Source organism: Hypanus sabinus, unplaced genomic scaffold (genome assembly GCF_030144855.1).
Source record: "Hypanus sabinus isolate sHypSab1 unplaced genomic scaffold, sHypSab1.hap1 scaffold_673, whole genome shotgun sequence".
NCBI classification, from domain to species: Eukaryota; Metazoa; Chordata; class Chondrichthyes; order Myliobatiformes; family Dasyatidae; genus Hypanus; species Hypanus sabinus.
In genome coordinates, this window is record NW_026781526.1 from 76,154 (window position 1) to 96,225 (window position 20,072).

The window sequence follows — 20,072 nt, forward strand, 5'->3', positions numbered from 1 at the left end:
GTAGAAACATAGAAAACCTACAGCACAATACAGGCCCTTCGGCCCACAAAGCTGTGCTGAAGAACTACCTAGGCTTACCCATAGCCCTCTATTTTTCTAAGCTCCATGTACCTGTCCAGGAGTCTGTTAAAAGACCCTATCATTTCTGCCTCCACCACCATTGCCATCAGTCCATTCCATGCATGGTTCTGCCAACACAATGTCCAAATTTTCCATTTTCCTCCCAAGAACTCACTGTATATAAAAAAAAGCATCCCACTCACATCTCCTTTGAAATTAATCCCCGACACCTTGAATGCAAACCCTCTGATATTAGATATTTCAACTCTGGTTGAACTATCTAAGCATCTCTTAATCTTGCAAACCTCTCTCAGATATCTCCTCAGCCTCCACCGCTCCAGAGAAAGCAACCCAAGTTTACCCTGCCTGTCGTGATCGCACATGCCCTCTGTACCAGGCAGCATCCTGATAAACCCCTTCTGCCCCCTCTCCAGAGATTCAACATCCTTCCTATGGTGGGGTGACTGGAACTGTATGCAATACTCCAGATGTGGCCTAACAGCAGTTTGAACTTGGGTTGTCCCACTCTATATTCTGCTGAGAACATCGTTAACAGAGCCACTCCACCATCTTTTTCTGCCTTTCTGTTTGTCCTCACTATTCTGTCCCCTTGTTCTGGTTCCAGTCTCTCATCCTCTTTATCAGAATCACGATTATTATCACCGACATAAATCATGCGAAATTTGTTGTTTTGCAGCAGCAGTGAAAAGACATTAAAAAATTACCATAAATTGCAAAATATAATACATAAAGAGGAAACAGTGAGGTAGTGTTCATGGGTTCAGTGTCCATTCAGAAATCTGATGACAAGAGGGGAAGAAGCTGTTCCTGAATTGTTGAGTGTGTCTTCAGGCTCCTGTACCTCCTCCCTGATGGCAGAGGGGAAGAAGCTGTTTCTGAATCACTGAGTGTGTGTCTTCAGGCTCCTGTACCTCCTCCCTGATGGCAGAGGAGAAGAAGCTGTTCCTGTATCGTTGAGTGTGTGTCTTCAGGATCCTGTACCTCCTCCCTGATGGCAGAGGGGAAGAATCTGTTCCTGAATCATTGAGTGTGTGTCTTCAGGCTCCTGTACCTCCTCCCTGATGGCAGAGGGGAAAAAGCTGTTCCTGAATTGTTGAGTGTGTGTCTTCAGGCTCCTGTACCTCCTCCCTGATGGCAGAGGGGAAGAAGCTGTTCCTGAATTGTTCAGTGTGTGTCTTCAGGCTCCTGTACCTCCTCCCTGATGGCAGAGGGGAAGAAGCTGTTCCTGAATCGCTGAGTGTGTGTCTTCAGGCTCCTGTACCTCCTCCCTGATGGCAGAGGGGAAGAAGCTGTTTCTGAATCACTGAGTGTGTGTCTTCAGGCTCCTGTACCTCCTCCCTGATGGCAGAGGGGAAAAAGCTGTTCCTGTATCACTGAGTGTGTGTCTTCAGGCTCCTGTACCTCCTCCCTGATGGCAGAGGAGAAGAAGCTGTTCCTGTATCGTTGAGTGTGTGTCTTCAGGATCCTGTACCTCCTCCCTGATGGCAGAGGGGAAGAATCTGTTCCTGAATCATTGAGTGTGTGTCTTCAGGCTCCTGTACCTCCTCCCTGATGGCAGAGGGGAAAAAGCTGTTCCTGAATTGTTGAGTGTGTGTCTTCAGGCTCCTGTACCTCCTCCCTGATGGCAGAGGGGAAGAAGCTGTTCCTGAATTGTTCAGTGTGTGTCTTCAGGCTCCTGTACCTCCTCCCTGATGGCAGAGGGGAAGAAGCTGTTCCTGGATCGTTGAGTGTGTGTCTTCAGTCTCCTGTACCTCCTCCCTGATGGCAGAGGGGAAGAAGCTGTTCCTGAATCATTGAGTGTGTGTCTTCAGGTTCCTGTACCTCCTCCCTGATGGCAGAGGGGAAGAAGCTGTCCCTGAATCGTTCAGTGTGTGCCTTCAGGCTCCTGTACCTCCTCCCTGATGGCAGAGGGGAAGAAGCTGTTTCTGAATCACTGAGTGTGTGTCTTCAGGCTCCTGTACCTCCTCCCTGATGGCAGAGGAGAAGAAGCTGTTCCTGTATCGTTGAGTGTGTGTCTTCAGGCTCCTGTACCTCCTCCCTGATGGCAGAGGGGAAGAAGCTGTTCCTGAATTGTTGAGTGTGTGTCTTCAGGCTCCTGTACCCCCTCCCTGATGGCAGAGGGGAAGAAGCTGTTCCTGAATCGCTGAGTGTGTGTCTTCAGGCTCCTGTACCCCCTCCCTGATGGCAGAGGGGAAGAAGCTGTTCCTGAATTGTTGAGTGTGTGTCTTCAGGCTCCTGTACCTCCTCCCTGATGGCAGAGGGGAAGAAGCTGTTCCTGAATTGTTGAGTGTGTGTCTTCAGGCTCCTGTACCCCCTCCCTGATGGCAGAGGGAAAGAAGCTGTTGCTGAATCGTTGAGTGTGTGTCTTCAGGCTCCTGTACCTCCTCCCTGATGGCAGAGGGGAAGAAGCTGTTCCTGAATCGTTGAGTGTGAGTCTTCAGGCTCCTGTACCTCCTTCCTGATGGCAGAGGGGAAGAAGCTGTTCCTGAATCGCTGAGTGTGTGTCTTCAGGCTCCTGTACCTCCTCCCTGATGGCAGAGGGTAAGAAGCTGTTCCTGAATCACTGAGTGTGTGTCTTCAGGCTCCTGTACCTCCTCCCTGATGGCAGAGGGAAGAAGCTGTTCCTGATTCGCTGAGTGTGTGTCTTCAGGCTCCTGTACCTCCTCCCTGATGGCAGAGGGGAAGAGGCTGTTCCTGAATCGTTGAGTGTGTGTCTTCAGTCTCCTGTACCTCCTCCCTGATGGCAGAGGGGAAGAAGCTGTTCCTGAATCATTGAGTGTGTGTCTTCAGGTTCCTGTACCTCCTCCCTGATGGCAGAGGGGAAGAAGCTGTCCCTGAATCGTTCAGTGTGTGCCTTCAGGCTCCTGTACCTCCTCCCTGATGGCAGAGGGTAAGAAGCTGTTCCTGAATCACTGAGTGTGTGTCTTCAGGCTCCTGTACCTCCTCCCTGATGGCAGAGGGAAGAAGCTGTTCCTGATTCGCTGAGTGTGTGTCTTCAGGCTCCTGTACCTCCTCCCTGATGGCAGAGGGGAAGAGGCTGTTCCTGAATCGTTGAGTGTGTGTCTTCAGGCTCCTGTACCTCCTTCCTGATGGCAGAGGGGAAGAAGCTGTTCCTGAATCGTTGAGTGTGTGTCTTCAGGCTCCTGTACCTCCTCCCTGATGGCAGAGGGAAGAAGCTGTTCCTGATTCGCTGAGTGTGTGTCTTCAGGCTCCTGTACCTCCTCCCTGATGGCAGAGGGGAAGAGGCTGTTCCTGAATCGTTGAGTGTGTGTCTTCAGGCTCCTGTACCTCCTCCCTGATGGCAGAGGGGAAGAAGCTGTTCCTGAATCGTTGAGTGTGTGTCTTCAGGCTCCTGTACCTCCTCCCTGATGGTAGCAATGAAGATTTAAAAACTGTGGGCTAGGAGTGTTACAACAGGACAGGGGGAGGGGTCAGAATCAGGTTTATTCAAACCCTCTCCTATACACTCAGCGGCAACTTTACTAGGTACCCCCTGTACAATAGCCTCCAGAGCAGGGGTTCCCAACCCTTTTTTAAGCCATTGAACCTTACCCTTAACCCAGAGGTCCATCGGGTCCAGGTTAGGAACCCCTGGTCTAGGGTTTATGGAGAATGGTGCGAAAAACAGAAAAACATCCAGCGAGCGGTAGTTCTGTGGGAGAAAGCGCCTTGTTAATGAGAGTGGTCAGATTTGAATGGCCAGATCGATTCAAGCTGATAGGAAGGTGACAGTAACTCAAATAACCACACGTTACAACAGTGGTGTGCAGACAAGTGTCTCTGAATGCACAACAGATGGACTATTCAAAAATCTGAATATATACGTAAAATTAGATAAGTAGTGCAAAAAGAGATGGGGAAAAAAAAAGAGGTTGAGTATTTGACCATTCAAGAATCTGATGGTGGTAAGGAAGAAGCTGTTCCTAAAACATTGAGTGTGTGTCTTCAGGCTCCTGTACCTCCTCCCTGATGGCAGAGGGGAAGAAGCTGTTCCTGAATCGTTGTGTGTGTGTGTCTTCAGGCTCCTGTACCTCCTCCCTGATGGCAGAGGGGAAGAAGGTGTTCCTGAATCATTGAGTGTGTGTCTTCAGGCTCCTGTACCCCCTCCCTGATGGCAGAGGGGAGCAATCTGTTCCTGAATCGTTGAGTGTGTGTCTTCAGGCTCCTGTACCCCCTCCCTGATGGCAGAGGGGAGCAATCTGTTCCTGAATCGTTGAGTGTGTGTCTTCAGGCTCCTGTACCTCCTCCCTGATGGCAGAGGGGAAGAAGCTGTTCCTGAATCGTTGAGTCTGTGTCTTCAGGCTCCTGTACCTCCTCCCTGATGGCAGAGGGGAAGAAGCTGTTTCTGAATCACTGAGTGTGTGTCTTCAGGCTCCTGTACCTCCTCCCTGATGGCAGAGGGGAAAAAGCTGTTCCTGTATCACTGAGTGTGTGTCTTCAGGCTCCTGTACCTCCTCCCTGATGGCAGAGGAGAAGAAGCTGTTCCTGTATCGTTGAGTGTGTGTCTTCAGGATCCTGTACCTCCTCCCTGATGGCAGAGGGGAAGAATCTGTTCCTGAATCATTGAGTGTGTGTCTTCAGGCTCCTGTACCTCCTCCCTGATGGCAGAGGGGAAAAAGCTGTTCCTGAATTGTTGAGTGTGTGTCTTCAGGCTCCTGTACCTCCTCCCTGATGGCAGAGGGGAAGAAGCTGTTCCTGAATTGTTCAGTGTGTGTCTTCAGGCTCCTGTACCTCCTCCCTGATGGCAGAGGGGAAGAAGCTGTTCCTGGATCGTTGAGTGTGTGTCTTCAGTCTCCTGTACCTCCTCCCTGATGGCAGAGGGGAAGAAGCTGTTCCTGAATCATTGAGTGTGTGTCTTCAGGTTCCTGTACCTCCTCCCTGATGGCAGAGGGGAAGAAGCTGTCCCTGAATCGTTCAGTGTGTGCCTTCAGGCTCCTGTACCTCCTCCCTGATGGCAGAGGGGAAGAAGCTGTTTCTGAATCACTGAGTGTGTGTCTTCAGGCTCCTGTACCTCCTCCCTGATGGCAGAGGAGAAGAAGCTGTTCCTGTATCGTTGAGTGTGTGTCTTCAGGCTCCTGTACCTCCTCCCTGATGGCAGAGGGGAAGAAGCTGTTCCTGAATTGTTGAGTGTGTGTCTTCAGGCTCCTGTACCCCCTCCCTGATGGCAGAGGGGAAGAAGCTGTTCCTGAATCGCTGAGTGTGTGTCTTCAGGCTCCTGTACCTCCTCCCTGATGGCAGAGGGGAAGAAGCTGTTCCTGAATCGTTGAGTGTGAGTCTTCAGGCTCCTGTACCTCCTTCCTGATGGCAGAGGGGAAGAAGCTGTTCCTGAATCGCTGAGTGTGTGTCTTCAGGCTCCTGTACCTCCTCCCTGATGGCAGAGGGTAAGAAGCTGTTCCTGAATCACTGAGTGTGTGTCTTCAGGCTCCTGTACCTCCTCCCTGATGGCAGAGGGAAGAAGCTGTTCCTGATTCGCTGAGTGTGTGTCTTCAGGCTCCTGTACCTCCTCCCTGATGGCAGAGGGGAAGAGGCTGTTCCTGAATCGTTGAGTGTGTGTCTTCAGTCTCCTGTACCTCCTCCCTGATGGCAGAGGGGAAGAAGCTGTTCCTGAATCATTGAGTGTGTGTCTTCAGGTTCCTGTACCTCCTCCCTGATGGCAGAGGGGAAGAAGCTGTCCCTGAATCGTTCAGTGTGTGCCTTCAGGCTCCTGTACCTCCTCCCTGATGGCAGAGGGTAAGAAGCTGTTCCTGAATCACTGAGTGTGTGTCTTCAGGCTCCTGTACCTCCTCCCTGATGGCAGAGGGAAGAAGCTGTTCCTGATTCGCTGAGTGTGTGTCTTCAGGCTCCTGTACCTCCTCCCTGATGGCAGAGGGGAAGAGGCTGTTCCTGAATCGTTGAGTGTGTGTCTTCAGGCTCCTGTACCTCCTTCCTGATGGCAGAGGGGAAGAAGCTGTTCCTGAATCGTTGAGTGTGTGTCTTCAGGCTCCTGTACCTCCTCCCTGATGGCAGAGGGAAGAAGCTGTTCCTGATTCGCTGAGTGTGTGTCTTCAGGCTCCTGTACCTCCTCCCTGATGGCAGAGGGGAAGAGGCTGTTCCTGAATCGTTGAGTGTGTGTCTTCAGGCTCCTGTACCTCCTCCCTGATGGCAGAGGGGAAGAAGCTGTTCCTGAATCGTTGAGTGTGTGTCTTCAGGCTCCTGTACCTCCTCCCTGATGGTAGCAATGAAGATTTAAAAACTGTGGGCTAGGAGTGTTACAACAGGACAGGGGGAGGGGTCAGAATCAGGTTTATTCAAACCCTCTCCTATACACTCAGCGGCAACTTTACTAGGTACCCCCTGTACAATAGCCTCCAGAGCAGGGGTTCCCAACCCTTTTTTAAGCCATTGAACCTTACCCTTAACCCAGAGGTCCATCGGGTCCAGGTTAGGAACCCCTGGTCTAGGGTTTATGGAGAATGGTGCGAAAAACAGAAAAACATCCAGCGAGCGGTAGTTCTGTGGGAGAAAGCGCCTTGTTAATGAGAGTGGTCAGATTTGAATGGCCAGATCGATTCAAGCTGATAGGAAGGTGACAGTAACTCAAATAACCACACGTTACAACAGTGGTGTGCAGACAAGTGTCTCTGAATGCACAACAGATGGACTATTCAAAAATCTGAATATATACGTAAAATTAGATAAGTAGTGCAAAAAGAGATGGGGAAAAAAAAAGAGGTTGAGTATTTGACCATTCAAGAATCTGATGGTGGTAAGGAAGAAGCTGTTCCTAAAACATTGAGTGTGTGTCTTCAGGCTCCTGTACCTCCTCCCTGATGGCAGAGGGGAAGAAGCTGTTCCTGAATCGTTGTGTGTGTGTGTCTTCAGGCTCCTGTACCTCCTCCCTGATGGCAGAGGGGAAGAAGGTGTTCCTGAATCATTGAGTGTGTGTCTTCAGGCTCCTGTACCCCCTCCCTGATGGCAGAGGGGAGCAATCTGTTCCTGAATCGTTGAGTGTGTGTCTTCAGGCTCCTGTACCCCCTCCCTGATGGCAGAGGGGAGCAATCTGTTCCTGAATCGTTGAGTGTGTGTCTTCAGGCTCCTGTACCTCCTCCCTGATGGCAGAGGGGAAGAAGCTGTTCCTGAATCGTTGAGTCTGTGTCTTCAGGCTCCTGTACCTCCTCCCTGATGGCAGAGGGGAAGAAGCTGTTCCTGAATCGTTGAGTGTGTGTCTTCAGGCTCCTGTACCTCCTCCCTGATGGCAGAGGGGAAGAAGCTGTTCCTGAATCGTTGAGTGTGTGTCTTCATGCTCCTGTACCTCCTCCCTGATGGTAATAATGGATAGAGGGCACATTCTGGATGTCCTTAATGATAAATAGACTTTCTTGAGGCAGTGCCTCTTGAAGATATCCTCAGTGGTGGGGAGGGTTGTACTGTGATTGCTCTCCACCGCACATCTGTGCAAGCTATCAGACCATGCTTATCTGTTTCTCTTCATGCTCTCACTTGTTTCAGATGCTTCATGTAATTAGATGTTGATTTATTCAGGGGCACGATCTGACTCATCCCCATCTTGCCTTGCAGAGGAACGGATACGTAACTGTCAGTGAAATCAAGTCCAGCCTGAAGTGGGAGACAGAACGTGCCAACCAGGTGTTGGTAGGTACTTATGTGGTTCTGGGTTGCCTTTAACCCCTTGATGCACCATCAATAACTCACACTGAGATGTAAGGTGAGATATCGGCTTTTATTGACTGGAAGAAGGAACCAGGAGTGAGTGTCCATCATACCATGTCCTGGAGACTGAGGCCGAGCGTCAGGCCTCAGATCGCCTTTATACAGGGGCCTGTGGGGGGAGCCACAGGAGCAGTCAGCAGGGGCGTGTCCCGACAGGCACATAGCTCACCACAACCGCTGTTCATGAGGTCAGAGCAGTCTGCTGTTGCCATTCTCGCTGCATCTTCTAGACACTGACTGACTGTTTTGGTAAATACGATTGAAAGGGTGCAGAGAAAATTTACAAGGATGTTGCTGGGTCCGGAGGACCGGAGTTATAGGGAAAGATTGAATAGGTTAGAATTTTATTCCCTAGAATGTAGGGAAGATTATCTTGATAGAGATGTACAGAATTATGAGGTGTGTAGATAGGGTTGAGTGCTGGGGTGGAGAGATGTCGCTACCAAAGGAGGTGTAAGGCACTCCTTCCCTTTGCTAGCCTGCCGGTCACCTTAGCACCTGCTTAGTTGCCCCCCACTCCCCAAAGAAGGCAATGGCAAACCACTTCTGTAGAAAAATTTGCCAAGAACAATTATGGTAATTATGGTCATGGAAAGACCGTGATTTCCCATGTCGTACGACACGGCACATAATGAATGAACAAATAGGGTAAATGCAAGCAGGCTTTTTCCACCAAGGTTGGGTGAGACAAGAATGAGAGGTCATGGGTTAAGGGTGAAATGTTTAAGGGGAACATGATTCAAGAAAGGGAGTAGGGATAATTCTGGGAATTATAGACCATTGAGTCTTACTTCAGTGGTGGGCACATTATTAGAAAAGATTTCTTAGAGACAGGATTTCAAAGTTCTAAGTCCATTTATTATCAAAGTAAGTATACATTATACAACCTTGAGATTTGTTTTCGACCAGGCAGTCATGAAACAAAGAACCCCAATGAATGAATGAATGTATGATTGTCTAACTCTCAATGTGCGGAGATTAAAAACCACAACATGCCTTTAAAAAAATAAAGGAATAAAATAACAAAATAATGCATAAAAAAGACCGATAGACACTGAAAAATAAAAATCATGCGAACAGTAACCGCAAGCAAACTGTTTCTGAACTGAAGTCCACAAGAGTCTCATAGTTTGGTGCAGAGCCGTGGAGCATCTTACCTCAGGCCTCGACACCCTGACCTTTTCAGTTATGACCATTTGGAGAAGCATAGTCTGACTCAGAATAGTCAGCATGGTTTTGTGAGGGCAGGTCATGCCCCATAAGCCTGATTGAATTCTGTGAGGATGTGACAAAGCACGTAGATGTAGGTTGAGCAATGGATGTGGTGTCTATGGATTTTGATAAGGTTCCCGGTGATAGACTCACTCATAAGGTCAGGAGGCATGGGATCCAGGCTGGATTTAGAATTGGCGTGTCCACAGAAGGTGGGAGTAGGTGGAGTATATTCTGCCTGGAGGATGGTCCCCAGTAATTATCCACAGGAATCTTCAATTTATTGAGATACAACATGGAATAGGCCCTTCGAGCCACGCAGCCCAGCAATCCTCCGATTAACCCGAGCCTTATCAGGGGACAATTTACAATGACCAATTAACCTACCAATGGTACGTCTTTGGACCGTGGGAGGAGACCCACACAGTCACGGAGAGAACGTACAAACTCCTTACAGGCAGCATTCTGAGATCCCTGCTTTTTATAAGTGACTTGGATGAGGAAGTAGAAGGGTCGGTTACTAAGTTTGCAGATGACACAAAGGTTTATTGCAGTTCTGTATTTTGTAGAAGGTTGTCATAGGACGTGATGGATGTGGAGCTGGGCTGGGTGTTGACAGATGGAGTTTAACTCAGAAAAATGAGAACCGATTCATTTTGGAAGGTCAAATTTGAAGGCAGAAAACAGGGTTATTAACAGGGTTTTTGAGAATGTGGAGGAACTGAAGGATATTGGGATTTGCGTCCATAGACCTCTCAGTTACCGCACCAGTTGATAGGTGTTTGAGGTATCGTCCTTCATTAGTTGAGGGATTGAGTTCAAGGTGGAGACTTTAACTTTTGTCTAGATCCAGTTTTAGATAGATCAACAAAGGTTGTCACAAAATCAAAAGTAGTAAAATTAACTTTATCATTGATGAAAGATTTAAATTTGATTGATATATGGAGGAGAATTAACCCAAGAGAAAGAGATTATTCATTTTATTCAAATAGACAAAACTTACTCAAGGATAGATTTTTTCCTATTATCAACGAATATTCAGGATAAAGTGAAAAATATGGAATATAAAGCAAGAATATTGTCAGATCATTCCCCCTTGATAATGACAATGATAATGATGGATAAGGAGGAACCGATTTACAGATAGAGATTTAATTCAATATTATCAAAATGTCAAGATTTTTGTGATTTTATGAAAAAAGTTTGTTTTTTTTAAGATACAAACTCACATTCAGCTGATGAAAAATTTGTATTATGGGAAGCAATGAAGGCATATTTGAGGGGCCAGATAAGTTATACTAAAATTAAGAAGGAATATATGGTAGAAACAGATCAATTGGAAAAAGAGATTACAAAATTAGAAAAAGAATCTCAAAGATATGTGACAGAAGAAAAACGAAGACAATTTGTTAATAAGAAGCTACAATATAATACACTTCAGACATACCGAACAGTAAAAGCAATTATGAGAACTAAACAGAGATATTACAAACTAGGTGAAAGATCACACAAGATTCTTGCTTGGCAGTTAAAAACAGACCAGATTTCCAAAACGATAAACACAATTAGAACAAGTGTAAATAAAATTACTTATAAACCTTTAGAAATTAATGAAACTGTTAAAAATTTTTATTCTGAATTATATCAATCAGAATCACAAAATGATATTGTTGAGATTGAAAGGGTTTATCACAAATAACTCTTCCAAAATTGAATTCGGAAAAACAGAAGGGATTAGATATGCCTTTTACAGTAAAGGAGGTTGAAGAAGCTCTAGGATCACTTCAGAGTAATAAATCCCCAGGAGAAGATGGTTTTCCGCCTGAATTTTATAAAATGTTTAAAGATTTATTAATTCCTCCTTTTATGGAGTTAATACATCAAGCGGAAAGAACGCATAATCTTCCAGAATCTTTTTCGACAGCTATTTTAATAGTATTGCTAAAAAAAGATAGAGATCTTTTAAAGCCAACATCATATAGGCCTATTTCTTTGTTGAACATGGACTATAAAGTAATAGCAAAGATTTTATCTAATAGATTATCTAAATACTTACCAAAATTAATACATATGGATCAAACAGGATTTATTAAAAACAGACAATCGGCAGATAATGTAACTTGGTTACTTAGCATAATTCATCTGGCGCAAAAGAGGGAGGAAATGAGTGTGGCAGTTGCTTTGGATGCAGAAAAAGCACTTGATAGATTGGAATGGGATTTTTTATTTAAGGTATTGGAAAAATATGGATTAGGAGTATCTTTAATAAATTGGATTAAAACCTTAAATACTAATCCCAACGCTAAAGTAGTGACAAATGGCCAAATTTCAACATCATTTCAGTTAACAAGGTCAACTAGACAAGGTTGTCCATTATCACCTGCTTTATGGCGATAGAACCATTAACTGAATTAATTAGAATTAATTATGAGTTTCAGGAGGAATATAAGATTAACCTATTTGCTGACGATGTTCTGTTTTATCTAACAAACCCATTGTACTCGTTGCGTAAATTATCTTCTAGATTGGAAGAATATGGGAAAATATCAGGGTATAAAATAAATTGGGATAAAAGTGAAATTTTACCCCTTACTAAAGGAGATTATAGTCAATGTTGATTAATAAGTCAATTTAGATGGCCAATAAATGATATAAAGTATTTAGTTATAAGAGTTGATAATGATATAAAGAAATTATATAAATTAAATTATTTGCCATTATTGAAAAAAATTCAAAAAGCTCGATAAATGGATGATGTTACCAATAACATTAGTAGGCAGAGTAAATGCTGTAAAAACGAATGTATTCCCTAGATTACAATATTTATTCCAAACACTACCAGTACAATTACCGCAGAAATTTTTTCAAGAGTTAAATAAATGTGTGAGGAAATTCCTTTGGAAAGGTAAGATGTCAAGAATATCATTGGAAAAATTGACATGGAATTTTGATCCAGGAGGGTTACAATTACCAAACTTTAAGAATTATTACCAAGCAAATCAACTTAGATTTATTGCATCTTTTTTTGATGAAGAGAAACCGGCATGGATTAGAATAGAATTAGATAAAATAGGAGAAAATATACCAGAAGATTTTATATATAAATGGGAATCTAAGTGGATACTGGAGAAGAAAGAATCCCTTATATTAAAACATTTGATTGATCTATGGAATAAGACAAATGTTGATGATGAGATAAAGAAATCTTTATTAGCAAAGAGACCTTTAATTCAGAATAGATTCTTTCCTTTTACAATGGATAATCAACTTTTATATAGCTGGTTTCAGAAAGGGATCAGATATATAGCAGACTGTTTTGAAGGAGGTATATTAATGTCATTTGATCAGTTAAAGAATAAATATAAAATATCAAATAACACTCTTTTCTGTTATTTCCAATTAAGGGCTTATTTAAGAGATAAACTGGGTCAAACAATGTTAATGCCGAAATCTAATGAAATAGAAACTTTAATTCAAAAAGGAAAAAATTAAAAAATTTACATCTTGTATGTATAATTTGATTCAAAAGCAGACAATTAAACAAGGAATTCATCAGTCAAGACAAAAATGGGAAACTGATTTGAATGTTAAAATTGATGAAACAAGTTGGTCAAGACTATGTCCTGACAGTATGACAAATACAATAAATGTCCGAATTAGATTAGTACAATACAATTTTTTACATCAATTATATATTACACCACAAAAAATAAATTAATTAAACCCAAATTTATCTGATCAATTTTTTTGATGTAATCAAGAAATCGGTACTTTTTTACACTCTACTTGGTCTTGTTTTAAAATTCAACCTTTTTGGATAAATTTAAGAGTTTTATTGGAACAAATTATTAGAACACAACTTCCACATAATCCAACATTATTTTTACTAGGTGATATTAAAGGGATAAAACCGAAACTTAAATTGAACAAATATCAGAAAGAATTTATAAAAATTGCATTGGCAGTAGCCCAAAAAGGCGATTGAAGTTACTTGGAAATCAGATTCATACTTAAGTATGGATCATTGGAAGAATGAAATTTTTAGCTGCATTCCACTTGAAAAAATTACTTATAATTTAAGAAATAAATATGACATATTTCTGAAAATTTGGCGCCCTTATTTACAAAAGATAGGATTAAATAAATAGGTATCTGAAGATAAAGTTATTAGTCATTTGGGGAAAGAAACAAATACATGTATTAAAGCTATTCTGAATTCCATGGAGCATGTGGAGATCTTCCGATATCCAGGCATTCTTTCTTTCTTCTCTTTTCTTTTTTCTTTTTTTTAGATAGGGATGTTATGGGGGGAAGGGTTAAGGGGAGGGGGGAGGGCTGATTATTCTACTCTATGTAACCTATTTGAAAATTCAATAAAAAAAATTTTTTAAAAGAGCACAACGTGATGTTTCAGCTTTGTAAAACCCTGGTTAGACCACACTTAGAATAATGTGTTCAGTTATGGCTGTCTCATTATAGGAAGGATGTGGAAGCTTTCGAGAGGGTGCAGAGGAGATTTACCAGAATGTTGCCTGGATTAGAGAGAGTGTCTTATACAGACAAGTTGAGTGAGCTTGGGCTTTTCTCTTTGGAATGGAGGATGAGCGATGACGATGGAGGTGGACAAGAGGCATAGATCGAGTGGTTAGCCAGAGACTTTATCCCAGGGCAGAAATAGGTAATACCAGTGGGCATAATTTTAAGGTGATTGAGGGAAAGAAAGTATAGGAGGGATGTCAGATTTTTTTTTACACAGAGTGGTGAGTGCATGGAGGGCTATGTAGGAGAAAAAGGTTGACTGAACAGTAGGTTAAAGGTCTGGCACAACGTTGTGGGCCGAATGGCCTGTGGTCTGGGGCTTGATTCTTGTGTACAAATGTTATAACATTATCAAAATCCATTGTGAATAAAACCTTCCCATGCTTTTTCCTTCAGGAACACTTGTTGAAGGAAGGCTTGGCGTGGATTGACAAACAAGCTCCTGGGGAGCCACAGTATTGGCTGCCTGCCCTCTTCTCTGATCTGTACTCCCAGGATGTGACACCAGAAGAAGCTGACGAAAGCTTGCCATGAGGAAGATCTTCAGAACAGAGGATCTGTTCTGAAGATCCAGATAAATTTCTGGTGTCAGTTGCGAAGATCTCATTGTCAGATTGCTATTGGTGCCACTTTCTGTACAGCGGTTTACAGAGAGGTCTCTATTCCAATCTTTGCCTGAGTACATGTCCAGGGCTGGTGACAGGGTTTAGTTTTACCAGGATGTAGAGAGGTGGGGGGAGAAGGAAATCAACTTGTATATCTTTCTAAAAAAAAGAAATGTGAAGTGTATTGCTGAACTGCGGGCCAGCTGGAGTTTCTCTTGTGCGGAGTCTGATACAGGAACAAGCTCGCCTTGAGGGGTATTGAATAAAGTCTAAAAGTAAAATTTGTCATTTTGCATTAAATATCAAAACATGGAACATTACAGCACAGGCCCTTTGGCCCATGATGTTAGGCCAAACTTTTAACCTAGTCTGAAGATCAATCTAACCCTTCCCTCCCACTTAGCCTCCATTTTCGATTATCTATGTGGGTATTGAAGAATCTCTTAAATGCCCTAATGTTTCTGCCTCTACCACCACCCCTGGCAGGGTGTTCCATGAATTCACCACTCTCTGTAAAGAACTTACTTCTGACATCCTCCTCTATACTTCCTTCCAATCACCTTAATACTATGCCCTCTGGTATTAGACTCTGCTATTGGAAAGATTCAAAGTTTAAATTCAATTCATTATCAAAGTACGTATACGTCACTATATACAACCTTCAATTCCATTTTCTTGTGGGTGTTCTCAATAAATCAAAAGAATAATAAGCATATCAGAATCAATGAGAGATTGCCCAACTTGAGCATTCAATCAATGTTCTGAAGACAACAAATTGTGCAAATAGAAAAAGAGAAATAATACTAAATAAGCCTTTCAACAAGATTCCCAACACCCGACTATTCTTCTGAAATCTAGTGAGTACAAACCCACAGCCATCAAATGCTCCTTATACACAAACCCTTTTATTTCCAGCATCACTCATAAACTTCCTCCGGACTCCAATGCCAACACATCTTTTGGGTTCAGGACTCAGTCCACAAGAATGAACACACGATTTAGTGCAATGGCACAGTGTGCCACCTTGAGCTGTTCAATCAGCTCACGTCCACCCTTTCATCAGGGCAGAAATGGTTCCATAAATATAATTTTGATGAACAGTACAAAATTTCCCAGTATTTCCCTTTCAACCACCATCTCGAAAACAGACTGGAGCATCATCAGTTGGTGGAGAGTTACTGTGTGGAAAATAGCTGACCTTTCCTGCAGCACTTGCGTCTCCACTCAGTGGCCACGTTTCATTAAGACCATAAGACATAGGAGCAGAATTCAGCCATTTGGTCTATTGAGTCTGCTCCGCCATTTCATCATGGCTGATCGATTTCCTTCTCAGCCCCAATCTCCAGCTTTCATGCCCTGACTCATCAAGAATCTATCAACCTCTGCCTTAAATATACCCAGTGACTTGGCCTCCACAGCCGCCAGTAGCAACAAATTCCACAGATTCTCCACTCTGGCTAAAGAAATTCCTCCTCATCATTCTAAATGGATGTCCCTCTATCCTGGGCTGTCCCCTCTGGTCCTAGACTCCCCCACTATAGGAAACATCCTCTCCACATCCACTCTATCTGTGTCCTCTGGTCCTAGACACCCCCAATATAGGAAACATCCACTCTGTCTGTGCCCTCTGGTCCTAGACTGTCCCACTATAGGAAACATCCTCTCCACATCCACTCTATCTGTGCCCTCTGGTCCTAGACTCCCCCACTATAGGAAACATCCTCTTCACATTTACTCTCTCCGTGCAAATATCTAATCAGCCAATCATGTTATAGCAACTCAATGCATAAAAGTATGCAGACATGGTCAAGAGGTTCAGTTGTTGCTCAGTCCAAGGATCAGAATGGGAAGGAATGTGATCTAGGTGACTTTGACCGTGGAATGATTGTTGGTGCCAGATGGGGTGGTTTGAGTATCTCAGAAACTGCTGATCTCAGGGAATTTTCACACACAACAGTCTTCTCTCTTTTTCCAATCTTTTTATTGATTTTTAAAAAAAAATGTACAAACCGGAGGAGAGTATCTCTGGTATATATGTCAATAGCAGTATATATAGAAGGTAAAATAAGCAATGTCAGAATCACAGATAGTGTTGATCTACAAAGTATAAATTTGATATAGAACGTATAATTCTCCTCTTATCAATTTATGAAGAAAGGAAGAACTATTAGAAATTTTTATAAAAGAAAAAAAACACTTCTAAACAGAAAAAAAAGAACTGGGCAGTCCATCCTGAGAGAAAAACCAAGAGAAGAGAAACTCTCGAACGAAAAACAAAAATCATCCAGTGAGCGACAGTTTTGTAGGTGAAAAAACGCCTTGTTAATGAGAGAGATCAGAGGAGAACATCCAGATTGGTTCAAGCCTACAGTCAGGTAAAAGTAACTCATATAACCATGTGTTACAACAGTTATGTGCAGAAAAGCATCTCTGAATGCACAACCTGTCGAATCTTGAAGTGGCTGGGCAACAGCAGCAGAAAACCACACCGGGTTCCTCTCCTGTACCTAATAAAGTGGCCGTGTGTACTTCAAAACAAGATGCACGCAAGTCCTTCATTTCTGGCAAGGCAGCTGCCACGTATTCTTATTGGTGGAAGTTTAAGAAAGAGAAAAGAAAGATTAGCTTTATTGAAACATACGATGAAATGCATTGTGTCAAGGATGAGAATGCTATCGGTGTCAACATAGCATGCCCACAACTTACTAACCCAAACATCTTTGGAATGTGGGAAGAAATAGGAGAAACTCGAGTGGTCATGGGGAGAATGTACAACTCCTTACAGACAGTGGCAGGAATTGTACCCTGATTGCTGGCACTGTGGAGCATTATGCAAGCTACTATGTTACTGCACCATCCAAGTCTGTGGTAGAAAACCAGAAGGCCACCCCAAATAAAGAATTCTTCAGCAATTTAAACGTCCTGAATGGGCTGAATGTCCTAATTCTGCTCTAATGTTTTATGGTCTTCTTTAAAGTGATGAATCTGCTAATGACTCATCCTAAGCCTGAGTGACTATTACATCTTAAGTCATGGAGAACTACAGCATCTAAATCTGTGAATGATAATTAGGCACAGTCCCATCAACTCAGCCTGGACCATAGCCCTCTATACCTCTCCCATCCATGAACCTATCCAAATTCCTAAATGACAACCACATGTACCAACTCAGTTGCTTGCTTCTCAAGTGAAATCTAGTTTTGTGGACACAATGGATTCCACAAAGAGTCATCTAAAAAAAAAGGTTTGCAAGGCAATGGGGCAGTAAGTGGATTGCTCTGTAAAATGTCCAATGTAATGAGGGCCTGATGAAGGGTCTTGGCCCGAAAGGTCGGCTCTTTATTCCTCTCCATAGATGCTGCCCAACCTGCTGAGTTCCTCCAGCTTTTTATTGAGATACAGCATGGAGTAGGCCACTTGAAGCACAACATCCATCAACCACCTCCCCACCCAATTTAATCCTAGTGTAATCACAGGACAATTTACAATCACCAATTAACCAAAGTCCAAAACTGAAACACCTGGAGAAAATCCATACATGTGCCGCTCCAGATTTCCAGATTCTGCAGACTCTCTTAGGACAGGTGGGTGGGTTGACTACAGAGTGACTGACAAATAGATAACTTAGAATAATTTTATGTATAATTTCTATTGTGGTGTTTGTACCTACATTATGTGCTTGTGATACTGCTGCAAGTTTTCTTTGTACCTGTAGCTCGCCATACCACGCACAGGACAATAAACGTGACCTGACTCGAATCGAGGTCCTGTCTGATGTGTTGGTTTGAAGTTGAACTGAATAATGTGATGTAATGAATAAAGAAGAGTCTCCAGCAGCATCTACAGAATTTCTTGTGTTTATAATGAACTGAAAGGCTTTTTATAAAACCTCTGTGCTGAGGTTTCAGGGTGGTGGGGTGGACATATGTCTCTAACAAAGGAGGTGTGAGGTGCTCCTTCCCTCCACTAGCCTGCAGGTCACCTTTGGGCGAGGTGTAGCACCTGCTTAGCCCCCGATCAGGGTCACATGAAACCATGGGAGCAGGTGATGGACAGTTGTATGAGCAGCCGGTGCAGATCACAAGTCCTGGTGATGGATGCCAGGCAGACAATCTCTGAAGAGTATTGATCATGGCTGGGGTCACCTATCTTGTAAAGACACTGCCCAGAAGGCAACAATGGAAACAACTTCTATGGAAAAATTTGTCCAGAACAATCATGACCATGAGACCATGATCACCCACATCAATATGATGCTGAGATTTCAACTAGTACACATCCCACAGAGAATGAAGCCACGCAGTTGTGTAAATTTTCTGCTATTAGCAAATTTTATTGCACCAAAAGATTCATTTGTTGCTTATGTACAATATGAAACAACATCAGTGCTTTTGCATATTAGTCATTAACCATGATTGGACAGTCTTGCACAATCGGTATCATTGCCCAGCCTGATCAGCATCACTGGATTGTCCTTCTACCCCATGATTAAACATTAATCACTTCCCTCATGTTGCCTTGGATAAAGTCCTAGCTCACCGATGATGAACAACTTCCACAGCACGTCAAGCTGAATTATTACTCTACTTGATAGGGTTTTCCACCAGAAAAGGAAGCCAATTGGAGACCAAAACTAGTGCAGCGCTGTCTGATATTTTTGAGAGCAGAATCTCCCATGTGGTCCAGGTCTGTTGACCAAGGCATTGTGGCATTGAGGTGTGACTAACATTAGAAGCCAAGGCTGAAGGACACCAGTGTTTAAATTTACAAAATGTGATGCAAGCAGATGTACTTTTTTAATATATAAAAAGTTCTCAACTCTGATATTTTCTTTCCTAATTCTTTGATGAGGTATGGTTCCTGGACACTTGCACCCACCCCCCCCATACAAAACGTCCTGCAAATGGCTCACATGTTCCTGTAGTGATGTGCAGATTGCTTGGCCAAAAGCGGAGACGGTAAAGTGCCTATTATAGGCCAACATACAAGCATTTTGGGTGCCAGTGGATGATGAGTGGGTTGGGAAGACTAACTAAAGTCATCAGAATCAACTCATCATCTCCAAAAATTAGAATCTTCTGCTCTAGTTGGCCAGTGTCAGCTCATATTCACTCATTCAAGAGTAGACCATACAGTCAAATACTCACTAATAAAGAAAAATAAAAAATTGGGTTTAACAAAAAGCAATTGAAATAAAAGGCATTGGATTATTGCAGGCATTGCTCAAACAAAGCTAAACACAGGTGAGAGATCAATCCTCTGTGAGAGAAACCTTTCTGACCAGAGGTTTTCCTGCCCATGTAAAAGAGATCTAGCTTCCAACCCGTAGGAAAGGAGACAATTAAGTAATGAAGTATTCAGTGCTTTTTTGGTTGGACCCCAACCAGTACGCTTCAATGGTATCCTAGTGAATGTACAGTAATAGCTTTTAGCCTGACTCCCACTAACACCATCTTTGCAATCCATTCCTTGTCAACAAGTAGCTTTTCTGATACTTCCCATTCTGGCAGCAGTTATCATTCATGTAAGCCTTTGGGTAGATAAATCAGCTTGGCAGTTAATCGCAGAATGACAGCTTTCAATACAATTCCAGTTTGACAAGTTACTACCCGAAATGAACAGATGACCCACAAACTCAGTAAACGGGAGAGCAGATTATCCTTTCACTCACAGTCCAACAATCTTCCCAAATGGCCAGGGCTCTGGTGGATAGGTCATTAAACACGTTCATCTAGTAATGGACCAAACACAACAGTTCAAACATTCCCTCTGTTCAGCAATAGTGTCTTTGAGAAATTTTGTCTTAATGTATGGGTGGCTCTAACTCAGAGGGGCAAACCCGCTTCACATTCAGAGAATATGCACGACCAAGTCAATATCTGCCTTGAAACAAATATCAGAATGGCTAAATAGAGTGGACATGAG

At 43.3% G+C, this 20,072-nt stretch overlaps 1 protein-coding gene across 1 annotated transcript in view; it reads left to right on the forward strand.

Annotated features, from left to right (window-relative positions):
- Positions 1 to 17,977, forward strand: part of snf8 (SNF8 subunit of ESCRT-II) — a 72,912-nt gene extending 54,935 nt beyond the window's left edge. Inside the window, exons 7-8 of the mRNA XM_059962399.1 lie at positions 7,639 to 7,713; positions 13,939 to 17,977. Of these exons, the coding sequence (XP_059818382.1) occupies positions 7,639 to 7,713; positions 13,939 to 14,076 (213 nt within the window). The 3' untranslated portion in view covers positions 14,077 to 17,977. The remainder of the gene's footprint in view (positions 1 to 7,638; positions 7,714 to 13,938) is intronic.
- Positions 17,978 to 20,072: the final 2,095 nt, after the last annotated feature.